This window comes from Chrysemys picta, unplaced genomic scaffold (genome assembly GCF_011386835.1).
Source record: "Chrysemys picta bellii isolate R12L10 unplaced genomic scaffold, ASM1138683v2 scaf19, whole genome shotgun sequence".
Lineage (NCBI taxonomy): Eukaryota > Metazoa > Chordata > Testudines > Emydidae > Chrysemys > Chrysemys picta.
The window spans coordinates 270828-290017 of NW_027052726.1; the positions used below are offsets into that span (position 1 = coordinate 270828).

The following is a 19190-nucleotide window of genomic DNA, read 5'->3' on the forward strand; positions in this document are numbered from 1 at the left end:
GGGACTGTCCCTATAAAATCGGGACATCTGGTCACCCTAGCAGGTAGGCGCCCCCTGTCATCACTGCATGTACCTCGCAGCCAGAGCGCAGGGACCAGGGGGGGGTGTCATTGCCTGAGGGGGGACTGGTGGGGAAGGCGAGGAACCAGTCCTGGTTTGTTGTCTCTTGTGCTCACAGCCTGTTCCCGGGACCCTGCTGAGCAGAGGAGCCCAGGCGTGGGTCTCTATGCAGAGCAAAGCCTGCAGCACAGGGCAGTTTGCTCTAGGGGGCAGGGAGCCGAGGGGAGTGTTGAATGGCCAGGACCAAGGAGGAGTTGGACTCGTAAGCCAGAGGAAGGCCAGGCCAATGGTTAAGGCACTAGCAGGGTTGCCAGGTGTCCGTGTTTTGACCGGAACACCTGGTCGAAAAGGGACCCTGGTGGCTCCAGTCAGCACCACTGACCAGGCCATTAAAAGTCCGGTCAGCGGCACAGCAGGGATAAGTCAGCCGCGGCTTCTGGAAGCAGGAGCATATCCCCCCTTTGGCTCCTATGTGTAGGGGCAGCCAGGGGGCTCCGTACGCTGTTCCCGCCCCAAGTGCCAGCTCTGCAGCTCCCATTGGCCAGAAACTACAGCCAGTGGGAGCTGCAGGGGGGGTGCCTGCGGACAGGGCAGCACGCAGAGCCACCTGGCCGCACCTCCACGTAGGAGCCAGAGGGAGGACAAGCCACTGCTTCCGGGAGCTGCTTGAGGTAACCGCCGCCCAGAACCTGGACCCCTGACCCCCTCCCACGCCCCAACCCCCTGCCCCAGCCCTGATCGCCCTCACGCCTTTGGCTCGGAGCACCCTCCTGCACCCCAAACCCCTCATCCCCAGCCCCACCCCAGAGTCTGCACCTCCACCCCAAAACCCCCTGCCCCAGCCCGGAACCCCCTCGTGCACCCTGAACCCCTCATTTCTGGCCCCACTCCAGAACACACACCCCAGCCCAGAGCCCGTACCCCCTCCCACCCCCCAGCCCCCTGCCTCAGCCCGGAACCCCCTCCCATACTCCGAACCCTTCAGCTCCATCCCCCAGCCTGGAGCCCCTCCTACACCTCAAACCCCTCATTTTTGGCCCCACCCCAGAACCCGCATCCCCAGCCGGAGCCCTCACCCCCTCACGCACCCCAACCCCCTGCCCCAGCCTGGTGGAAATAAGGGAGTGAGTGAGAGTGGGGAGAGCGAGTGACAGAGGGAGTGAGCAGGGAGCGGGGCCTGGGAGGCAGGGCAGGGCTGTTCAGTTTTGTGTGAGTAGAAAGTTGGCAACCCTAAGCCTGGGACTGTCTTGTGTTTTATGGAACGACCTGGGAAAGCTCTTTCAGGCCTTCTTCACTCATCATCAAAAGCAGGAGCAGAAGATGGCAGCCCCCAGGCATGGGTGGTGGGTATAAGAGGCCAGAGGGGGCTAAGCCTCCCCAAACAGACGGCCTGCCGCCTTTGGAGCGCACCGCTGCCAAAAGGGTGGGCACCCTGGCTGTGGTCCTGCCCGCACTCCACTTGAGTTCCCGCTCCCACTCGTCCTCTTCCTGTCCCCAGTCTGCTTGCAGGGGAGCCTTGAAGGAGGGGGTGAAGAGACACACGCATGCACGAGGGGTGAGTGGCCGGAAGCCGGCGGGCAGGCAGGGGAACCCCAGGGGAGGGGCTGAAGAGGCGCAGGCGGGGATGAGTGGGGCAGGAGCTGGAGCAGGGGCGGGGCCATAGTCTGGGCACACGCAGCCTCCCCAAATGGAGGAGTCACGTGCCTCCCATATCCCAGGGTGTTATGTCACCTTTGCAGGTCCCCTTTCAGACACGCTAGTGGGTGAAGTACGTGTCTGGGTGTATAGGGGGCTGCCCTGGGGCATGAGTCTCCCTGGCTGTGGAAGGGCAGAGCTCATCCCGGACGGCAGGATTTGCCAGGCATGTGGTGGGATTTGCCGAGCTGCTCCAGCCTGTAGATCCAGGCTGCCACCTGTACTCTGGGGAGAGGCACCAAGGGTGGATCTTGGTGAGGCTGCTGGGCAGGTTGTAGACGGGTTGTAGCCCTGGCATCCACATGTGATCATTCCTCAGCACACCCTGATTGCATGACTGCCGATTCCTGTTATTGTCAGAACTCGCATACTCGGCCATGGTGCTTGTCGCGACCAGCACTGGCCTCTGGCTTCCTGCTGCTGTGAGTTCCCCAGGTTGATTTGGTGAGACAGTAACGTGCTCTGAGCAGCATGGAGTCTTCAGCAGGCGGGCACGTGTGTGTCATGGGCAAGGGGACCGGAGAGTTTCTGGGCCCAGTCCCCCACTCGCTCACCCCTCGTCTGTAAATGCGCCGCTGCCTCCCGTTCCAGAGGCAACTTCTGTACATGGACAGCGGCCCCAAGCAGCAAGAGCTGTACCCGCGCGAGTGGGTGCACAACGACTTCCACTTCGACAACGTCCTCTCAGCCATGATGCCACTCTTCACTGTCTCCACCTTCGAGGGCTGGCCCCAGTGAGTCCGCCGGGGGGAGCACGCAGCATGGGGGCCGGGCACTGGGTCAGGCTGCACGGGGGGAGATCCCAGCACCCCACTGGCGCTGCTGCCTGGCTGGGGAATGCCATGTGAGGGGACTTCTCCCGAAGATGGAGAGAGGGGTCAGACCCCCCACCCCCGATCAGGGGCACAGAGGTGCCAGTGCAGTCAAAGGGGAAGCAGCTGTCTGGGATGTCCTGACCTCTCTGCCTTAGCTCAGCTGGACTGAGCCGCCCCCCCATGCAGCCTGGTAAACTGCATGCTCTCTACTCGCTACCCCCCAGGCTGCTGTACAAGGCCATTGACACCCACACCGAGGACATGGGCCCCATCTACAACTACCGGGTGGAGATCGCCATCTTCTTCATCATCTACATCATCCTCATCGCCTTCTTCATGATGAACCTCTTCGTCGGCTTTGTCATCGCCACCTTCCAGGAGCAGGGCGAGAGCGAATACAAGAACTGCGAGCTGGACAAGAACCAGGTACTCCCCGTGGAATCCCCCCCATGGAACCTCCCCCACCCTGCAGAGACCTCCCTCCGACCCCCCAGTCTCCTCCCACCCCAGCCCCCATGACCTGGGTAACTCCCGGTTCCAGGGATGCCCAGGCTCTGGGTGCGAGGAGCCAGTTGTACCAGAGCTAGGTGCCAGGGTCTGGACGCGGCTAAGCGTGCGGAATGAGTGCCAGCTGGACGAGAGCCAGGGTGCCCTAGCTGGGTGTGAACTAGGCAAGACCAAGGTGCAGGGGACCCCAGGCAGGAGAGGCCGGGAGCCCAGGCACGAGGGTGTGTCCAAGCTGCAGAGTTGAAAGATGAGACCCCTGTTCTTCTGTGCCTCTCTCTGTCTGCTCTCTGACACCTTCACCGACACATCCAGGCTTGGCCACCACACTGGGAGCCCAGGATGGTTCCCATAAGCCAGGCTGCACAGACCACTAACTTAGGGTTACCATATTTCCACAATCAAAAAAGAGGACACTGCGGGGAGTGGGAAGTCCCGCTCTAGCCCCGCCCTGCCCCCATCCACTCCAACCCACTTCCCACCCCCTGACTACTCCCCTCAGTACCCCCAACCCCCCCCCCGCTCCTTGTCCCCTGACTGCCTCCTCCTGAGAACTCCCCACCCTAACTGCCCCCATAGGACCCTACCTCTCTCCTGACTGCCCCAACCCTTATCCACATCCCCACCCCATATTCACACCCCTGCCCCCAGACAGACCCCCGGGACTCCCATGCCCTATCCAACTGCTCCCCGCCCCCTGACAGGACCCCCAGAACTCCCGACCCATCCAACCCCCTCTGCTTCCTGCCTGCCTCGACCCCTCTCCACACCCTTGCCCCCCTGACAGCCCCCCCAGAACCCCTGACCCATCCAACCCCCGCCCCGCTCCCTGTCCCCTGACTGCCCCCCTTCTCCAACTCCCCGGCCCCCTTACCGTGCCACTTGGCTTAGAGCAGATGTCTGGCTCCGCCCCGCCCAAGCGGTGTGCTGAGACTGTGGAGGAGGGGGGAAGCGGGGGAGGGGCTCTGGCCACCGCTCTGGGCTCCACCGCAGAGATGGCTGTGTTTCAGTGGTGCTGTAGTTTGTGGGTAGGATGCAAGGGACTATGGCGAGGTAGGCTGTTAAAGGGCTGTATGTCATGTCTGAACAGGGAGAAGGCTTCAGGGTATGTTTCGGAGCTGGGAAGGCACCTCCTGCTTTATATCCCTGTCCTGTGCGGCATATCCGACATCCTGCTTCATGCTGAGCTTGGCTGGACTGGTTTCCCATGAGCACCAGCCCTTAGGCAGCCAGAGGTTGCTATTGAGCTGAGTCATGTATCTCCCCAGCCCGAGAGGAAGGATGGCCCAGTGGTCATGGCACTGGCCTGGGACTTGGGAGCCCTGTGGTCAAGTCCTTGCTCTGCCACAGACTCCCCGTGTGACCTTGGGCAACTCCCTTAGCCTCAGGGCCTCAATCCCCAGCTGCCCAGCCGGGGTCAGAGCACTGCCCTGCCCCCTGGGGGTGCATGAGGGTAAATGCATTAAACTGGGAGGTGCTCAGCTCCTGCCATCATGGGGCTCAGATCAGTACCTTACCTGAGTAAAAGGCACCAACAGCATGTCAGCTGCTCCCTGTTTCTGCTGTCCCCCGAGCATGGCCTTCCCACGGGCACACTTGCCATTTTTTGAGTCTCCGCCTTTTCCCTGCTCCTCTTGCTGTGACCCATCTTTAAGGTGACCATATTTCCCAAAGGGAAAACAGAACACCCCGTGGGGCTGGCCTGAGCCCCTCCTCCTCCTCCTCCCCCCCCCCCACGGGGCTGCCTCGAACCACTCGCCTGAGTCCCTCCCCCCATGTGGGGCTGGCCTGAGCCGCTCACGCGAGCCCCCCTCCCTGTGCAGAGGGTAGGCAGGGCTGGGGCGAGCAGCAAAGCACATACGGGATAGGCCGACTATTTCCCAAAGGCTGGGGCCAGCGTCGCTGCTCACCCGAGCCCTGCCTGCCCCCCGCTGGATCCCGGCCTCCCCCCCACGTTCCTCTGCACCCCACTTTCTTGACAAAACTGGGTGTTTGTCCCGTTTGCCCTTGGAGACAAATGCCCACTTTTGCCAAAAAAAAGTCGGGACGCCCGGGACATGGCTTAAAAAAGGGACTTGTCCCAGCCGAAATGGGACGTAGGGTTACCCTACCCATCTTCCTCAGTATGGCGCCATTGAGCACGTGGCCGGCTGGGTTTGGCCAGGGCTGACCGACGCTGTGGCTTTGCCCTCTCTGCATCTCCCTTTCTCCTCTCCCCGCAGGGCAAGCGTGTGATCGGGGAGGACGGCGCCGAGGGCTACAGTGACTTGTTCCAGGAGAACGCCATGCTCCAGAAGGAGAACGCCACCTTGCGCATGAGGGTGAAGGCCATGCAGGAGGCCATTGATGCCATCAACAGCGAGGTCACCCACCTGATGAGCCAGGAGGCCAATTTGATACTGGCCAAGGCAGGTGAGGATGGGCACCTCCGGAGAACGTGTATGCGAGGTGGGGCATGCGGATCGGTCCCACGAAAATTACAGTCACCCCAGAGCTCAGGTCCAAGGGCAGCTGAGTGGCAGCCCAGCTCCTAGGTGTTTCTGATCTAGTCCGTGATCCTAATTCTGTCCCTCCAGGTGATGGCAACGAGGCCATCGGCGCCCTGATCCAGAACTACATCCGGGAGATCGAGGAGCTCAGGTGGGCGTGGGTCACGTTCTCTCCTTCCGCCCGTCTGGGGGGGCCACGTATCGCGTGCAGCTTGAGAGGACCTGCAAAGAGGCAGTGCGGGCTAGCGGGGGGGCTGCTGACCTGGGGCTCTGGAGGCCCAGATTCCCTCTCTGGCTCTGCCGCTCCCGGCTGGGTGACTGGTGCCGCGGGCACTGGGTTCAAATAGTAGGCTGGCATCGCAGCTCTGCCAATGACCTCGGGCAAGTCACTTCCCCCTCTCTTGCCTTTGGTCTGATGCGACCATTTAGATTGTCGGTGCTTTGGGGCAGCGCCCGTCTCACGGGTGTGTGCAGCACCTGGCACAACAGGGCCTCGATCCCGTCTCTCTCGGTGCTGCTGAAATATAAATAAAAGCCCCACATTCGAGATGGAAATGTCTCCATCCTGTAGGGCGTCCTGTCCGGCCCTTGTGCTCCCAAGCTTTCTCTGGAGCCTTGGCTGATCCAGACTTAAATGCCTCCCGGGGGTACATTGAAATGCAGTCTGATAGCTAGTGCTGCTCATATGTGGATTTCGTGCTGGAGAAACTGACAACCCTGGAGACAGGAATCCCCTCGCTCGTTCTGGGCCAGATTCTCAGCTGGTGTAAAATCAGCGTTGTCCCACTGGGGTCCCTGGAGCAATGCCGATTTACGCCCCTCCCGCTGAGGATCCAGACCCCGTCCGTAATGCTAGAAAACAGAGGTGCCCCACCGTGTCTAGCGCAGCCGCTGCTGAAGATTAACCCTTAGGCTGCCATGTCAGCGTATCACCGTGGCTGTTGAGAACTGGCTGTCGGCCATAGGGTTGCTTCTCTCCCGTTAGCGTTCAGACCTGGTGGGAAGCCCTGGGGCCTTTGTGACGTGGCCTGGGCTGCATTGCCATCTAAGTGAAGGCACTAAATCCATGAAGTGGCATCTGCTGTGACTCTTTGCTCCCACGAGAGGCATGCAGATGGTTAGTGGTGGCCATGCCAGCTTTCCTTCCCTGCGATGTCCTTCTGCAGCACCCCTCCCCGGGAGCAGAGCCCTGAGCCCCTTTGTCCGAGCTGAGCGAGGGCAGTTTAGGTTCCAGACACACACTCTCCTGGTCACCCCTCCGTAGAGGTTGGGGGGAGGGGGTGTCTTTTCCCCTGGGGTTTTTGGACATCTGCCCAGGGCAGCAGATCTCCGTAACCAAAAGCCCCTCCGATCCCCAGGACAAAGCTCTTGGAGAGCGAAGCCATGAACGAGTCGCTCCGCCGGAGTCTGTCGCGGGTCTCCTCCAGGCCCCCGTACTCCCTGGGCTCATCTCCAGGCCCAGGCCTGGGGACACTCAGCAGCCCCGTGGTCTCCATGGAGGCAGAGGCCACCGAAGTCCTCCGGCGGGCCAAGCAGGACCTGGAGCGGCTGAAGAAGGAGACCAAGCAGCGGAGGAAGAGGTGATGGCCAACTCCTTGCTGGGAACAGAGGGGGGGGGGTCTGTTCTGGGTGCTCCCACCCCTGGCTCTTCATTATTATGGCAGGACCATAGTTATTGGGATGCCCACTTCTCCCTTGGCTTCCAGCCCTGGCACCCTCCAGCCCCCATCAGCCCTGCTGGTCCAGACATTGTCCTGCCCCATCCCTGGGAAGCCAAAGCCATACAGCAGAGAATCAGGACTCCTGGGTTCTTTTCTCAGCTCTGCCTCTGACGTGCCACATGACCTTGGGTGAGTCCCTTCCCCTCCTTGTGCCTCAGTCTCCCCATCTGGTAACACTGCCTGGCCCGTCTCTCTGGAGGGCAGTGAAGCTGGGTTCCTGAAGGGCTCTGAGATGGAGGGTGTTGGGGATGTATGGTCTAAGGGGACCATGTGCCAGGGCTCCCCTGTCACCGCGGTTCATCCCGTCTCTTCCTGGCAGCCCGGAGAAGGAGGCCTTTAAGAAGAGGCCAAAGCTGCAGCAGGAGAACGGGGAGGAGACGGACGAGAACGAGGAGGTGCGAGAGGCTTCCCCCGTGGAGTGGGTGGTGGGAGCCCGATTGCTAGCCAGAATGCCAGTGGCCTTCTCTGTGCCTCGCCCGTGGTTGGGGCAGCTGTGTCCTGCCGCACCCAGGCAGGTGGGGCAAAGCCCAGCCTGTCTGTGGGAATCGCAGGGGATCCGGGGGGCAGGGGCAGGGTCCATGACCACCCCCCCGTAGGGCAGCCAGTCTGCTGCTGTTTGGCCCCGCCTAGGTGTGGAGAGTGGGAGCAGGGCATGGCCGAGGATGGTGGGTAAGACAGTCCCCTCTGCCCCCTGGCAGTGCCCTGTGCCATCTGACACCCTGGCAACAGGTGGGGCAGGACAACTAGCCACAGGCCTTTCCATGCAGCTGGGCTTTGTCCTGTGAACTGTGTCCCCTCTGCCCCAGCCGTTCCGGAGGTTCTCATCAGGTCCTTCATTTTCAGCTGCCATCTCAGCGGGGAGGGTCGGGGGAGCTCCCCAGACATGGCCCACTCCCTTTGCACACAGGGATCAGCCCTGCCCCTGGCCCCGGGTCAAACGTCCTCTCTCCTGCCTCTGCCTGGCACTGGTTTCTGAGGCAATCGCTTTAATTCACCCACATCTGGGGGTGGCGGATGGGGAGAGGCCTGAGCCCCTGCGACGATAAGAGAGGGGCCGAAGGCTCCTGATCTCTGCCCTAACCCTGCGCTTGTTTCCCAGGAGGAGGAGGAGCGGGAGGAGAGTGGCTGTGAGGATGAGGACGAGGATTCGGGCAGCGAGGAGAGCCTGGTGGACTCGGACTCCGATGCGGAGGAGAAGGGTAACTCGGAGGGCACGGTGCCCAGTTCTGTGCTTAGGCTGGGGCCGGGGATATCTGCAGTGACTCAGGGCTGTGCCCCTTTTGGGGAGGCGGTAGGCGGCTGCAGTGGGCCTGTAGGGTGAGCTGGGCAGGTCTTGGCTGGAGGTGCACGAGGTGCCAGTCAGGGTGCTAAGGTGGTCCGGCTCAGCTGGTGCTCAGTGGCACAGGCCTGGCTGCCAAGCTCTGTCCCTTCCTCCTCAGCCCCCCGCATTCGCCTTCGGGTACCCAGGCAAGGCTAAGACCGCAGGAGCGAGATGCCATCCCCTCTGAGTCCTGCCTCATCTGCCTCCTTTCCTCTGCAATGCCAGAGTCCATAGGGGACCCGTGAGCCAGGCACTGCCCCTCCCCTCTCCAGGCCGGCCCAGGGCTGCCTGGCTCTCTCCTCCTGACCTCCCCGGGGCTGCCTGGCTGCCTGACTCTCCCCCCACCTCTAGTGGTGAATTTCCAGGCTGATCTGGCCGACCTGACCTGCGAGATCGAGATCGAGCAGAAGCTGATTGAGGAACTGGAGAACAGCCAGCGGCGCCTGCAGACCCTCAAGCACCAGTCCGAGGAGAAGCCAATCCTGCTGCAGAACAAGATCCGCGACACCCAGCTGGAGAGGGACCGGGTGCTGCAGAACCTCAATACGGGCAGTGCCCCCTCCACCCCCCGGCTCATCCCACCGCACGGGTCCTCTGAGCCAGCGCTGGCAGGAGAAACCCTGGGGTTCTCCCGGCGCCCAATGAGACCCAAACTGGGCCCTGTCCCTGTGTAAGGGGACTGTTGCCCCCTTACTAACATTCAGTGGGGGGGTTTGGTTGGCTGCTCCCAGCACTAAAAGGGGAGGGGTCGATGGCAAATCAGGAGCCTGAGACTGACAATCCCCAGGGACAATGGGGAGAGGCCAATGCTCCAGATCAGCCTGATTGACAGGGCGGGCAGCTAATCAGGGAGTCAGGAGGCCAGGGGGGATCCCGTCCTCCGGGTGAGCTGGAATTGCCTGGGTCAGACAGGGTGGGGCCGAGCTAAGGAGAGAGCAGGGGCCCGAGCTGAGCTGCTGGGAGCAGAGCTGCAGCCCCAAAGCCAGAGCACAGCCCAGAGAGAGCAGAGCTGCCCTGGGGGCAGAGCTGCAGCAACCAGAGCCCAAGGGGCCAGACAAGCAGCCCAGGGAGCTGAAGGCAGAGCAGCAGCAGCCGGGCTGAGGCCGAGTGAAGCTGGAGCCGGGGCTGGAGCCGTCCGGAGCTGGGTGCGGTGAGCAGCTGGGGAGAGTGAGGGGGACCCTGGGCAGTGGGCCCAGCATAGGGAGACACCTCAGCCAAGAGGCCTGGCAGGCCAGACTCGGAGGGGGGATCATAACCCCGACCGGGCGGGGGCGACGCTGGGAAAAAGGGTCCTGCCACCTAGAGCCTGAGAGCGTGTGGCCACCGCCAGAGCAAGTGTCCGACCCGCAGCGTCTCTGCAGCACGGCCAGGGCCTGAGAAGGAGCCTGGGACCTACAAGGAACAGACGGTGACCTGCCCTGACATTCCAGAGACACTGTTTGTGATGTTCCCTGCCACAGAGCGGGGTGATGTGTTTTCCTTTAACCTTTCCCATTTTTCCTTATTCTTTTATAAAGTTAATTGTTAATTAAACAACTTGTATTTGCTTTAAATTGTATGAAATGATCAGTGGGTCAGGGAGGTGCCCAGTGCAGAGAGAGTACTCCGGAGTGGGGACACCCTAGCCCCTGTCCTGGGTGACCACAGCAGGGTTGGGGGTCGAGCCCCCCAGGAATCCTGGGCCCAGCCTTGTCGGGGTTTACGAGGACTCTGCCAGACAGGAGAGTGGAAGGGGAGCCCTGAAGGGCAGGGAGGCCTCTGGGTAAAGGAAGTGGGTGCGAGGACTCGGATCCTTTCGCTAACCCACTTCACCGGGGTAGTGCAGAAGCCAGGAAAGTTTACCACAGTAGCGGGACCATTCCCCCGCTAACACCTGCATTCCATGCCCCTCTTGCAGTCCCCAGAGATTCCCGCTGGCTGCTCCGTGTCTGGCTTCCCAGCTCCTGGGATCGATCCTTCTCCTCGGCTGTGTGCCACTTGTCCCGCCTCTTGATCAGGGCTGGGCCTGGTGACCCCGTGACCTCCCAGCTGTGCAGCCCGCTGGCTGTGGGGAGACAGTGGGTGTAGGGCCCAGGGAAAGTCCCTTCCCTCGGAGGAGCTCCAAGCTCTGACACGCGTCAGGGAGACAGGGCCAGGCAAAGAGGCAAAGCTGCCTGGCATCTGCGGCCAAGCTCCCAGCTGCTCCTGACTTCCTCCCAGCGAGGAAACTGTGGCTCTCCAATGCAGGAGCAGCAGCGTAGCCTGCCCATGCAGAGAGCTCCATCTCCAGGGCTTTTCAGTCCTGGGCATCTTCCCTGAGTGGGGCAGCTGATGCTATAACTGAGACTTTAGTGATTGAGACACCTGCCCCCAGCTGAGTCCCACCAAACTCATCTCAGCAGAATCCCCCTCTAGGCTGAACAGCAATGGCTGCCTGGAGGAGAACAGTGTGCACCCAGTCCCTGGAGCGGTGCGGTCCCTGGCACACGCCTGGCACTGCTCTGCTGCCGGGGTTATTGGTCTAAAATAGGCCCATGGTTCTGGCTTGCAGGCAATGACTGGTCTGGGCTACTCGGCCATTGAACATCTCCTGAGCTGCTGGACCAGGCAGGCTTGTCCCTGGAGGCCAAGAGTTAATCTAAAGTGCCCCCCACTGAGGGTGCTTTCCCTGGGGGCCTGGTGGGTCCAGGGGGCAGCTGGGTGGGATGGAGCGTGATGGGCTCGGCCTAGCCTGGCACTCTGAGCGTCTGTGCGCCACCCCCTTCAGGCACCATGGAATGCTACACGGAGGAGAAGGCCAACAAGATCAAGGCGGACTACGAGAAGCGGCTGAAGGAGATGAATCGGGACCTGCAGAAGCTGCAGGCAGCCCAGAAGGAACACGCTCGCCTGCTCAAGAACCAGTCGCGCTATGAGCGGGAGCTCAAGAAGCTGCAGGCTGAGGTGGCAGAGATGAAGAAGGCGAAGGTACCTGGCTGGGCAGAGGAGGAGGGGGCTGGAGGGGCATGGCCTGCTTGTGCTAGCTCTTCAAACTGGGGAGGGACGGTGGATGGGCACAGCCCCTTGTGCACACTCCTTATGCTGGGTGTGGCTGTCGGGGGGGCCTGCAGGTGGCACTGATGAAGCAGATGCTGGAGGAGCAGCAGCGGAGGCGGCTGGTGGAGACCAAGCGGAATCGGGAGATCGCCCAGCTGAAGAAGGAGCAGCACAGGCAGGAGGTGAGAACCCAGCTCCTCGCCAGGGCTCTGCAGATAGGGCAGCTCTGGCTGGGGCCTGTGCCCCTCACTCGGCTCTGAGCTCCCACACCAGCTGGCCAGGGTGCAGCGGGGAGTGCGGGTTCTCCAATGGGTCTGGGCCTTTCCTGGGGAGATGCCCCAAGCCAGGCTCCTTGGGACCAGATGGGGAGGGTGCTGGAGAGCCTTCGCTGATGCATGATGTGTCAGGTCCCCTCCCCTGTGCACAGGTGAGCAGTTACCTGGGTGAGCCAGCCTGCACCCAGAGTCCCTGACGCAGGGCGGGGCAGGGGCAGGGGAGCCCCTCTGACGGGGCAGGGCTGAGACTGGGAGTGGGGCCATTCAGGATATGGGGCAGCAGGGGAGCCCTGCAAAGCTGGGGCTGAGCCGCAGGGATGGCTGAGCAAGGCGATGGGAAATCTGGAGCAAGCGCTGCACCAACAGAGGACCGGATTCCACTCTCTATTACGCTCATTGTAAATCTGGAGTAACTGCATTGACATTAGCGGAGTCGCTCCAGATTTACACTGCTGCTGCTGCGATGTGAATCCAGCCGTCACCTGCATCGAGAACATTCCACGTTCAGTCCTGCCCTACCTCTGCTCGACAGTGTGTTAGAGCTCTTCCGGGTGCCCGGCCGCTGGGATCAGTGCCCGGCTTGGCCCCCAGGCCCGCTCCTCTCAGAGCCCGTGTTGGGCCACTGGCCGGCCAAGGCCTGCAGGTCCTGTGAAGCCAGGAATGGGGCCGGCAGCATAGAACAGCGCAAAACCCTGCCTGGTTGGGGAGCTGTGTGCTGGGCACCCTGTGCGGAAACCAGCCACCCCACCGACTGTCTGGGGACTCCTCCCCCTGCTGAAGGCGCAGCACGTCCCCTCTCCCAACCACATGTCCATCTGTCTGTCCATCCCTTGAGATCAGCACCTGGTGGGGTGGCAGGTTCCGCCTTCCCCAGGTCAGAGGAGGTGATTGCTTCCTCCTGCATCTCTGGTTGCTGCTCAGGGCAGGTACAAATGCCACAGTGCTGCTATCGGTTACAGCAGAATAAATCCCGATTAGCCCCAGTTGCTCCAGGTTTTATACCGCTGCTGGTGAGATCAAAATCTGGCCCATGGCCTGCACTGAGAACATGCCATGTGCTGGCCCCAGGCAAGGGGGTGGGGGAGCCCTGGGTCCCCTCCCCTTCCCCCATTGCTGCCATGGGTTCTACCCCAGACCCTGGGTTCCTCTTTAGCGGCTCACGCCCGCTCAGGACTCGACTGAGGCTCGGCTTCTCTCCTGCGCAGTTTCAGATCCGGGCGCTGGAGTCTCAGAAGCGGCAGCAGGAAATCGTGCTGCGAAGGAAAACCCAGGAGGTGAGTGCCAGCCCCTGCACCTGCGGGGGTCTGGAGAGCCGCTCACGGGGCCGTGACTGGGTGGGCGCTGAGGCCTGGCTCCTGGATTGGGCCGTTGGCAGGGTAGGGCCCTGGGGCCTCTCCAGACGGAATAGTCCCCTCTGCTGTCCCAGTGGGTCGTGCTCCGCCAATGCTGGGTTGTTCCCAAGGCGCTGGCCCTGGGTGGGGTGGATTTCCCACAGAGCCTGGTGGTTTTATGGCCAAGAGTAACCAGGCAGGAGATGACAGTGATTGCGAGGGAGGAAACGCCTGTCTCCGGGGGCAGCTGATCTTCTGGGGTCAGGAAGGAGGAATTCTCTGCATGCCATGTGCAACCGTGCACAACAGGCTGTGTCCCCCTCCCTCCTTCCTGGAGCTGGGTCCTGGCAGCTGAGTTGGTCACGTGACTCGTCCAGGCTGCCTCCTGTCCCAGCACCCGTACAGCTTGCAGGACGGTGCGGTGCTTCGATCCCAGCCCCTTCCCAGCCCCTCCTGATGCATTCTGGGAAACTGCTGTCCAAGGGTACCGGACCTTCACCCAGCCCAGATAGGCTCAGCTCTCTTGAAAGGTGCTCAGCTGCTCCCGGGCTCACTTTGCCACCTGAGAAGCGTTGGAGTCGCTCTGCGGCTGGGGGGTGATGCCCCCTGCGGGTGTTCCCAGGAGGCCCAGCCCTCAGGCACTGCTCTCACCCAGGTCTCTGCTCTGCGCCGCCTGGCCAAGCCCATGTCGGACCGGGTCTCTGGGAGGCTGAGTCAGAAGCCAGCCATGCTGGACTCAGGTGCGGAGGTGTCCATCAGCACCATCTCCTCGGAACCGGAGTCCGACTCTCGCTCGGTCTCCAGCATTGTGCGCCAGTGGAACCGGAAAATCGACCACTTCCTGGGAGACCCTTCGCCCTCCGTGAATGGGGCTCGGCCCGTCAGGTCAGACCAGTGCTTCCGAATCCGTGTCCCCCGCGGCCTCGTTCCCTGCTTGGCCCTCAGGCCCCGGGCTCCTGGGTGTTAGATGGGAGCGGAGTTCTGTGGGAACACGGGAAACGATGGCTCTATCATCGTGGGCGACTCTGCCATGTGGTTTGACACGTGAGACTCTCCACATTGGCTGGAGACCTGATGTGTAAATGCCCCTCTGTCCTGAGCACTAGCGGGCGTGATGGCCGAGCGCCCGCCTGGTGGAAGCCCCCTGACCGTGTCCCATCCCACTGCAGGAAGAAGTTCCCAAAGAAGGGGATGAGCCAGACCTTCAGCAAGGCAGCCCGGCTCAAGTGGCAGTTGCTGGAGCGGCGCATCTTTGACGTTGTCATGCAGAGGATGACCATCGTCAACCTGGAGGCGGACATGGAGCGGCTGATCAAGGTGAGGTGTGGGGGGCAGTGCCCTGGTGGGGATTGGGTGGCCTGAGCATGACCGAGGACCAGGAGTGCTGGGAGGCTGCTGGCACCTGGACAGCGCCGGCTGAGGCGTTTCCTTCCCACCCGCCCCCCAGAAACGCGAGGAGCTGGCGCTGCTGCAGGAGGCGCTGCTGCAGGGGAAGAGGGGAAAGCTGTAGGCGGAGAGCCCGGAGGAGCAGAAGGGCCTGCAGGAGCTGAACGAGGAGATCAAGGTGCTGACAGCCAACATTGACTACATCACCGACAGCATCGCCGACTGCCAGGCCACCATCATGCAGCTGGAGGAGACCAAGGTGCCGGGGGAGGGGGCCTGCGGGCGGGGGTGAGGTGCAGGGGGTCTGTATATGGGGAGTTGGTCTCACGGGAGGGGGAGCAGGGGAGATCACCCCAGGGCATTGTATGCTGTAAGGGAAAGGGGGTGCTCTGGGGGCTGGTTGATAGTTGGGGTGGGGACTGGGCGTGAGCAGGAGGCTGGCTGGCTGGACTCTTCCTCTAGGCAGTTTAAGCATAAGGGGTGCAGGAGGCAGGTTTGCAGGGTCCTCTTGCTTTCTAAGCTCCAACTTCTGGGCTGAAACGTGTCGTGGGTCACGCAGGGAGTCAGGGCCGAGCTGGCTCCCTGCTCTTAGCCCCCAGAGCTCGCCCCCTCCCTACAGAAACGTCACAGAGCAGCTGTTGCAGTCTGGCTGCTTTCTCTGCTTGTTTGCTGATGACGGCTGTATAAGGCCCAGTTCAGCAGGTGCCTGAGCACGCACGGGGCTGGTGCGATAGGCAGCCGTAGGCCCGTGGGCGCCAGGCTAACGGACATGGCTGTGGCTTGGCTTGGACCAGCAGAGGCCAAGAATCAGCCCTCTTCCGCTGCATGGTCTGCAAGGTCGGGGCCAGGATTTAGGAAGCCCCTTATATGTTGGTCCACCAGGGTCTCCATCGGTGCTGGATGGTTTATTTGTGGAAGGGACGGCTGCGGAGAGCATGATGTCCACCACCAGCTGCTAGGCCCAACAGCCCTGATGGGAGTTCTGCACATGCTGGAGTCAGTGGAAGCCCTGTCCGTACCATGGGACAAATGTACCCATGGTGTATCCAGTGCTGCGGGCAAGGCGTGGTCTAGCCACGCTCAATCCTGTCTGTGTGCACAGAAAAACCCATGTCAGCACCAGGCTCCAGCCTGGGTCGCCGCCAGGCTCCAAACATGCTTAGAACATGGGCTTTCTCCATTCCCTGCGTATACGGCAACACAACCTCCTGTGAGAAACTGCCTCGACCCAGCCCAGTTCCACAGTGGCGTTCCTGTAGCCTAGACCGAAGCCAAGCCCAGGGGGCAGACCGGTATTCAGAGCCAACTCCAGGTGTAGCCGTGGGAGAGGGTTGAAGATGCTGTTTGCTTTTGTAGGAAATCTCAAATCCTTTTAGTTTTTATTTTGAAATTTCCCAGGGGGAAGAAAAAATCAGTTTCTCCTCCCCCTCCCCCCCCCCCCCCCGCCCCACCCCCTGAGAAACTGGAATTTTTGTGGTTTTTGAAAATCAGTTTTGATGGTTTAAGGCAAAAAAATTGGGGGTCTTGGGAAAGAGTTTCCCTTTTCTGAAACCGCGAACTTGTGCTGAAAGCTGTTGTCAAACATTGAGTCTCTTTTCTGATGTCAGATTTTTGTAAAGGGAGGGTGGGATTTGGACCAAAAAGGAAATTTTTGTTTAATCAACTATTTCCACAGAGAAACAATAGCCTAATAATGAGGCCTTTCTCCCTGGCACCTGTCGGGTGTCTGTGCTGCAAGGCAAACCCCACAGCACAAGTCTCAGAGCCTGGATCCATTGCCTTGGCTCGCAGGGCTACGGGGCTAAAATGAAGAGTGTAGACATTCACACAAGGGCTGGAGCCTGGGCTCTGGAGGGTCTTGGAGCCCATGAGCGGGAATGTCTAACACTGCTACTTTTAGCCCCGTAGTGCAAGCCCGAATCCTTTGGCCAGAGGCTCGCTGCTGTGGGTTTTTCTTTGCTGTGGACGCACCGTTAATGACATGGGGGGTCTGACCCAGGTTCATCACAGTGTAGCTCTCTGCTCCTCTCCTAGCAGCTGGAGGTTGTAAACAGGTTTTTAGTATATGTCTACGCTTAATCTGCTACAGCTGCAAGGCTTTAGATGTAGATGCTCCCCGTCGGAGTAGGTAATCCACCTCCCAAGGAGGTGGCTGTTTAGTTCGGTCGGCAGAGCTACACTCTCTGGGATGGGGGGGGGGGGGGGGGCAGGATTTTCACACCCTGGAGAGACATAGCTATGCTGGTATAAGTTCCCAGTGTAAACCTGCCCTTGGTCTGCTCTGGTCACCTGGCTAGCGAGCAGCTCCTGCCGTCCAGGCGGTAGAAGCTCCTCTTCTTTAAATCCGCAGGTGTGTGGTTCAGTCCCCATAGATGGCCCAATCAGGGGCCTGGTTCCAGGCACACGTCCAGTGCGAGTGCTCATGCACAGTATTGGCATGCAAGTCGTCTTCCCCACCGCCTGCTCACAGAGCACCTGCGTCCCTGCCGGCGTCAGCCAGTCAAGGAAACCGCCCCCGATTCCGTGGCGCTGGTGTCTCTGCTGGCCCTCTGCTTTCTGCCCTTCACCGCCCTCAGTGCCCTTCTAATTCCCCTCCCTCGGGGGTCTCTCTTGCACCGTAGGAGGAGCTGGACTCCACCGACACCTCCGTGGTGATCAGCTCCTGCTCCTTGGCCGAGGCGCGCCTCCTGCTGGACAACTTCCTCAAGGCATCCATCGATAAGGTCAGGCAAAGGGCCTTCAAGTGGGGGTGCAGCTCTGTGGGGTGGGTCGCAGAACATGGGATCCCAGGAGGCCCCCTGTTAGTGTGGGATCACAATTGCTGCAGGTCAGGTTTGGAGCCAGGGCTATTTGGCTGCGCCTGGGGCATCCTTTGTGCGTGGGTGAGGGAGACTGAGAGGCCTGCCTGGCCTGTGTGCTGCTGGACCCAGAGAGGGGAATGGGTTTGTGACGTTATTGATATCCTCTGGGACCATATAGATCATTGTTGCAACCAAGGTCCTGTAGTGGCACCCAGATCTTGTATAAAGGGGGTCAAATGGGGTGTCTAAGACAAGGTTATGGTTTACTGGTTATAATTATGCTGTCTATATGTGTGTATCAATTTTGTAGTTGAAGTTATGAATATTGGCTCTATACTGTCTGTATTTCAAACTTCTGCTATGCTGCTGGGTGACATCCCAGACAAAATGGTGTTAGCTCTGCCTAGCCTGCTTGATGGCCCATTAAGGACCATCAGCTATACAATGGACCCATTGAGAGAAGGCAGATACACCTTGTAACTCAGCATAGTATGCAGGGACTGGCCCATGTGACTCCAGACTCCATTTTGCTGTAATTTTCCACAGTAAGAACAAAGGTGTTCTTACACCTGGAAAAGACTATATAAGGCGGATGCCTCATCTCCATCTGGTCTTCAATCCTGCTTCATACCTCTGGAGGAACTTTGCTACAAGCTGAAGCTTTGAACAAAGGACTGAGGACCCATCCCAGCGGGGGATGTATTCCAGAGACTTGATTTGAACCTGCAGTTTATTCTATTGCTGCTGCAAGCCTGAACCAAGAACTTTGCCATTACTGTATGTAATTGATTCCATTTAACCAATTCTAACTCTCATCTCTATCTTTTTCCTTTTATGAAGAAACCTTTAGATTTTAGATTCTACAGGATTGGCAATAGCGTGATTTGTGGGTAAGATCTGATTTGTATATTGACCTGGGTCTGGGGCTTGGTCCTTTGGGATCAGGAGAACCATTTTTCTTTTACTGGGGTATTGGTTTTCATAACCATTTGTCCCCATAACGAGTGGCACTGGTGGTAATACTGGGAAACTGGAGTGTCTAAGGAGACCGCTTGTGAGACTTGCGGTTAGCCAGTGGGGTGAGACCAAAGTCCTCCTAGTCTGGCTGGTTTGGTTTTCCTTAGAGGTGGAAAAAACCCCAGCCTTGGGCTGTAACTGCCCTATTTGAGCAATTTGTCCTGAGTTGGCACTCTCAGTTGGGTTCCGCCAGAACCGCATTGTCACAGGGGTACAAGCAGCAGCTGAGTGAGGCTGGTGTGGAACCTGCATCTGTGGCCAGGGACAGGGACTGAAGTCAGGAGCTGATTCCCCGTCCCACCCACTGGCCCGTCCTGTGTGCTGGACGGAAGGTAACCTCCTGCTCCCGCCAAACAGGGGCTGCAGGTGGCTCAGAAAGAAGCCCAGATTCGCCTGCTGGAAGGGCGCCTGAGACAAACGGATGTGACCGGCTCCTCCCAGAACCATGTGATCCTGGATGCCCTGCGGGAGAAAGCGGAGTCCCACCCCGAGCTGCAGGCGCTCATCCACAACGTGCAGCAAGGTGGGTGCTGGGCTTTTCCCTCCTGGGGACCCCCGTGAGTACTGGGCATTGGCTGGCAAAGCAGCCGGCAGCGCTGATGTGGGGCCTGGGGCTGGCAGCAGCTGGGAAGGCTTGGGGTGTTTCCCTGCCCCTACAGATGGCACGTCTGCCCATTGGGACAGATGGAGCCCACCCCAGGGCTCTTGGCATTGCTCTGACCCTGTGGGCAGGAGTGATAGGCCCGCTTCATCCAGACGT

At 60.4% G+C, this 19190-nt stretch overlaps 1 protein-coding gene across 1 annotated transcript in view; it reads left to right on the forward strand.

Annotated features, from left to right (window-relative positions):
* Positions 1-656: 656 nt before the first annotated feature.
* Positions 657-19190, forward strand: part of LOC135977724 (kinesin-like protein KIF21B) — a 33102-nt gene continuing 14568 nt past the window's right edge. The window contains 17 exon segments of the mRNA XM_065578971.1: positions 657-1615; positions 2347-2489; positions 2795-2996; positions 5297-5486; positions 5651-5714; positions 6922-7143; positions 7604-7679; positions 8384-8483; positions 8957-9157; positions 11352-11551; positions 11695-11802; positions 13101-13169; positions 13882-14111; positions 14396-14543; positions 14674-14871; positions 17234-17335; positions 18788-18957. Coding sequence (XP_065435043.1) covers positions 1397-1615; positions 2347-2489; positions 2795-2996; positions 5297-5486; positions 5651-5714; positions 6922-7143; positions 7604-7679; positions 8384-8483; positions 8957-9157; positions 11352-11551; positions 11695-11802; positions 13101-13169; positions 13882-14111; positions 14396-14543; positions 14674-14871; positions 17234-17335; positions 18788-18957 — 2642 coding nt within the window. The 5' untranslated portion in view covers positions 657-1396.